Below are 6,000 nucleotides of genomic sequence, written 5' to 3'. Positions count from 1 at the left end.
CACACATTGTTTTCTTGATAAATCAAAAAGACAACCGATGGTTATTGTTTTACTAAACCCGATTAGCAAACTTACAAGGTTTTAACACACTAAGATTATTAAATCGTCCTCGTTTATTAAATCTTCGTCTTTTTTCGAGGTTCGAAAATGATGAATCCGGAAACCGTGAGGACTATCGTTGGGATCATAGGTTTGTGTTTTTTTTTAAATTTTTTTTTCTGGTTTTCTTTATTTTGGATGATGATATAATAACTATAACTATTTATTAATGTAATTATGCAATTACACTCTTAATGGCCGTCGATTACGTACTTATTCGTCCACGATATTGGAGAAGGAAAAATCTTCAGTTTTACTCGACAAAACAAGAACGATCTCGTTTGGATTTAATTTTTGATATGAATAGGTGCATTTTCATATATTGTGTTCATGTGACTTGATTATATTCATCTTGTTACTCTTCGAATTATTGAAATTTAGGGTTTTTATTTTTTTACTAAATTTGTCAAAAAACAAAAAAAAAATATATTTGGGTAATTTTGAATATTGTTAAAAAAGTCATTGTATTATTAACATTAACAAATAAATTCTTTTTTTTTTGAAAAAAAACAAATAAATTCATATGATGTGTTTTCTTTAGAACATAAACCCCCACATGGTAGTTTTTTAGGGATTGTTTTCTTTAAAGTAACGGTCTATACAATGTCATATCGGGTGAATCACATCAAGTAGACTTTTATCATTTGTATACGTACAAACATATACATATTGATGTGTGTAGATCATTGGTAAAAATCCACCATGTCTAACATTCACCAGGTGTATAATAGAAATAACCTAAATCAAACATATTTTCTTTTATTAGAGTAAAGTAGGTGTTTACAAAACAACTAAATCCTTTTATCTTGTGTAGATTTGCTTATTTAAATCTTTACTAATTTTGTCTTTCTATACGTGCAGGAAATGTCATCTCTTTGGGCCTCTTCCTTTCCGCGGTGTAACTCTCTCTCTCTCACATACACACACACACGCACAATTAGTTGCATATATCAATATTTACTTATATAAAAGCAAAAACGTAATTTCGAAAAACGCAGTCCGACATTTATCAAGATTTGGAAAGAGAAATCGGTTCAATCATTCAAACCGGACCCTTACATTGCCACGGTGCTCAACTGCGCAATGTGGGTGTTTTACGGCATGCCCTTTGTTCATCCCGATAGTCTTCTCGTCGCCACCATCAACGGCGTCGGTTTCTTCATCGAAATTGCCTATCTCACAATCTTCTTCACCTTCTCCGATTGGCCCAAACGCGTACGTACACACACACACACACACACACACACACATACACAAATATACACGACTTCATTGCATTATATTCACCAACCCTGTATTATATCGAATTGCTAAAAAAATTCCATGTGTTATATATATATATATATATATATATATATATATATATATATATATATATATATATATATATATATATATATATATATATATATATATAATAAATAACTTTGAATTTTGAATTTGTGTTATTAATTTGCAGCGCAAGATTTTAATTGCCCTATTTATAGAGACAATTTTCTTTTGTGTGGTGGTGGCAATAACCATGGTATTTCTACATGGAACTAAGACGAGGTCTTTGTTTATTGGGATTTTGTGTATTATTTTCAATATTTTGATGTACGCATCTCCTTTGACGGTGATGGTATGTCTTATTTATTTTTATTTTTTATTTATAACTTATAATTTTATTTTTATTTTTTTTGAATATTTATTTTCTAATTTCTTTATTTCTAAAATAATATTGCAGAAACGTGTGATCAAGACTAAAAGTGTTAAATTCATGCCGTTTTATCTATCACTTGCCAACTTGCTAAACGGCGCCGTGTGGTCTGTCTACGCCTCCGTCAAACTCGATCTCAACGTCTTGGTAAACCATATACACTACCACGTTTCTTTCACTAAGCCTTTTCGATAAAAAAATCATTTTTTATCCTTAAGTTTTCACTGATTTCATATTTAGTCTCTCATATTTCAAAAATTCAACATTTTTAGCCTTTTCCATCAATTTTCTAAGTACTAACGAAATCAAGCTTGTGCCCTCTACTGCCTTAACTAATGGACTAACAGTAAATTGACGGAAATGACAAAAGGTGTTGAATTTATTGAAACATGAGGGGCTAAATGTGTTTTTTGTGAACATGGGAGACCAAATGTGAAATCGGTGCAAACTTAAGGGATAAAAACTGTATTTTTCCAATTCTTTTATGTATTTATATTTAAGGGTAAGTTACAATCACCTCTCTCAAGTAAAGTGTCATTATATAAAAACCTTTTTTTGAAAAATTACATCCAGCCTCTATAGTTTGTAACTTTTTTACATCCACTTCCCTACAAAAGGGTGTTACGTAAGAAATCAACAAGTCATGGCGACTATAATTGTTGAAAAATGAGGGGTTTTTTCAAAAACAGATCTTACCACAGGCTATATTTTCCATGCCCACTATTTTTCAATATTTTTAATATTGTGTTTGCAAATGCTTTTAGAAATAGATTATGAACTTTTTTCGTCATATTATTCGTTTTTAGGTGTTTGCGAAACAAACTTTTGTTTTTCCTTCTCTTAAAATAAGCTGCTTTAAGTTGTAATTTTAAAAGTATCATGTTCTTTCTATTTTAGTTGATTTTCCATATAATTTGCAAAGACCCTCAACTTTTAGAAATAATCATTTAATTCCTACTTAACTCATAATCACTAACTTCTGTTTTTAAATAAGTCTTTAATCCGATGAATACTAGCTAGAAGGTTTATTTATTATTATTATTATTATTATTATTATTATTATTATTATTATTATTATTATTATTATTATTATTATTATTATTATTATTATTTACTAACATTTCATTAATAGGTAAATTCCACTTTCTGCCCTTATACTTTGATCCGATATCACTTTACCCTTCTACTCTCGATCGCATCGATTTGCCCCCCTGTACTTGAAAAATTGTCTCAATGTGACCATCACCGTTAGTTTTCAGACATTTGATCTTCACACCGTTTGATCTAAGTATAAAAATTACCAAAAAATCACCCATCCCTGTTTATATAATTATTAAAAAATAAAAAATAAAAAATAAAAAATAAAAAATAAAAAATAAAATAAAATAAATAAATTGTGGTTGGCGTTGTGAATTATGTTTTCTCGCTGCCTTGATTTTTTTATTATTTTATTTTTTGTTTTCTATTTTTTTTTATATTTTTTTTTATAATTATTTAAACTGGGAGAAGTGGCGTTCTTGTAATTTCAGAGCTTAGACCAAACGGTGTTAATGTCAAATATGACAACTAACAGCGAGGGCCACATTGATGCAATTTTTCAAGTGCAGGGAGACAAATCGATGCAATCGAAAGTAGAATGGAGTAAAGTGATACCGAGCCAAAGTACGAAGAAGGAAAGTGAAATTTACCCTTTATTAATTTGTTCTCTAAAAAAAACATTTTATTAATTTAATTTGTTTAATTAATATACAGATTCCAAATGGTTTGGGTACTCTATCTGGATTAGTGCAAGTGGTGTTATATGCAACTTATTACAGAAGTACCAAACGGGACGATGACGTCAGCACCCAACCAGCCGTTGAACTTCAGCGTTCAACTGCATGATTAGCTCACCCCTAATTATTATTACCATAATAATAATTATTATTATTATTATAATTATTTATTTTTATTATTATTTATTAATTAAAAAACAATTTTGTAAGCATTATTTCAATAATCAGTTACTGTATCTTGTTTCTTTTTAAATGTCTCTTTAAATCATATATTTGTTTCAATATTACATGTCGCTTCGCTTTAGAGTCGCTTCACTTTAGAGTTTCAACGCATATTTTTTTTTTAAATTCTTTTTAATTATCAATTTTGTTCTTAATTATTAGCGGTAATATGTTTGACACCCCTCAAATCAAACTTAAGTAGATATCATTTGATTTTTATTTAACCTGAAAATACCCTTAAAATAACTAACAAAAAGCCAACTTCATATTTCATTAAACAGAAATCGTCACTTAGGCTGCTTCACTATTTTTTTTTTAATTGGTATCTTAACTCCTTTTTTTTTTATTATTAACTTGTTTTTTCTTTTCTAATTAGAGTAATTTAAGAAACAATAAATAAAAATAAAAAAGTTGGTATAAAACCTAAAAAAAATTGTTTGTAATTTTATCAAAGTTCTTAATTCTAAAAGCAACTTAGTCGTGCCTTCAAATTTGGCTGAATTTTGAACCAGTTGTTAATGTTGTAGTTGTTGTAGAATATAATACAAGGTGTATATAAATATATATATTAAAAGTAAATAGCTAGGCTTACGAGTTTACAAGAACATATAATTCTTGTATGATACATACACAAAGTGCATGTTATAATTAAAAGCCATCATTGCTATAAGAGAAATTGAAGTGTGAGAATAATGAAAATTGAAGCTACAGTATATCGAGTGTAATTGATGAAGAAAGATAATAATGAAAGTTATATATATTGTATTACGAGCGTACCTATTTATACAAAATATTAAGTCTTACGTACACGACATGTGTACAAGCTAGTTATGTAGTGTTCATAGCTACAATTTGAATTCTTATCAAAACCATGCAAATGAAGACCATATGTGCATATCATGTATCACATGGATAGGTGACATCTCATTGGTTAGTTTAATGGTGTGAAAGTCCACCGTGTCATACTATAGGGGTGTGCACGGGTCGGTACGGCTCGGTTTTTCCAATAAACCAAACACGTACCGATAATATCGGTTTCTCATATTTTAAAAACCGAATATGTCGGTTTTTTTCGGTTCGGTGTGAATCGGTTTTTCGGTTTTCGGTTAACGGTTTCGGTATCAATTCGGTTTATTTTCGGTTTCGATTTCGTCTATTTGTTCGAACCGGTTCGGCATAAAACCCATATATTTGGACTTTCATTATATTTATTTGAGAAAATTAACAAATAACAACCGAAAATTAACTAATAAAAAACACGTCACAACCAAAATTAATTAATAGAAAACGATGTCACATGGAGGCGCTCGAAAGATAGAGGCTCGCTAGGGTAAGTATTTATAATATATATAAAAAATACATCATTTTGTATAAATCGGTTCGGTTCGGGAAATCGGTTCGGTAATTTTTAAATTCTCCATACACAAACCGATATTTTCGGTTTTTCAAAAAAAATTTACCGTGTATGCGGTTTTAAGTCGGGACGGTACATATCGGCTCGGTTTTTTCGGTTTTCGGTTCGGTTTTTCGTTTTTTTTTTCGGTTTTTTTGCTCACCCCTATCATACTACTCCTCCTTGGACGTAACACCATTGTATCGGCTCAAATCCAAGATGTGTGCAAAAGCTGCCTCATTAAAAACCTTTGCTGGAAAACCCTATGAGACAAAACCAGTCATAAGGGAAAAAGAGTGCAACGCACCATTGCTCCCCCTGAAATGAGCAATATTGCTTCTGAGATGGATAGTCAGTCTTGCTTCGTATTGACTCTTCGCATTCCAATATTGTATACCAATTTCTCAAATGTAGAAGTCGGTAAGGACTTTGTAAATAAATCAGCAAGATTGTTACACGAGCGAATTTGTTGGACATCAATTTCTCCATTCTTCTGAAGCTCGTGTGTATGAAAAAACTTTGGTGATATGTGTTTGGTCCTATCACCCTTTATATATCCGCCTCTTGTTTGTGCTATACAAGCAGCATTATCTTCATAAATGATAGTGGGCGTATTTGTAACTGGATTTAATTGGCAGGAATTTCGTATATGTGATATGACCGATCTTAACCAAACACATTCTCTGCCAGCCTCATAAAGTGCAATTATTTCTGAATGATTTGATGAGGTGGCCACTAATGTTTGTTTGGTAGATCGCCAAGATATACCTGCACCATTGTAACAAAACAAATATCCAGTTTGTGAGCGAGCT

General features: G+C 30.6%; 1 protein-coding gene across 1 annotated transcript; it reads left to right on the top strand.

Moving 5' to 3' along the window:
• ATVEX1 (Nodulin MtN3 family protein) lies at window positions 1-3,860 on the top strand. The gene is made up of 6 exons (XM_088823257.1): window positions 1-190; window positions 961-997; window positions 1,098-1,314; window positions 1,559-1,720; window positions 1,826-1,945; window positions 3,551-3,860. The coding sequence occupies exons 1-6, from the start codon at window positions 148-150 to the stop codon at window positions 3,680-3,682; spliced, it is 711 nt and encodes a 236-aa protein (XP_088679383.1). The 5' UTR covers window positions 1-147; the 3' UTR covers window positions 3,683-3,860.
• The last annotated feature ends 2,140 nt before the right edge of the window (window positions 3,861-6,000 follow it).

This window comes from Erythranthe guttata, chromosome 9, assembly GCF_056151865.1.
Source record: "Erythranthe guttata isolate IM_541 chromosome 9, IM_541, whole genome shotgun sequence".
Lineage (NCBI taxonomy): Eukaryota > Viridiplantae > Streptophyta > Magnoliopsida > Lamiales > Phrymaceae > Erythranthe > Erythranthe guttata.
The sequence above is the reverse complement of the archived record's forward strand: the minus strand, read 5'-3'. Positions and strand labels throughout refer to the sequence as shown.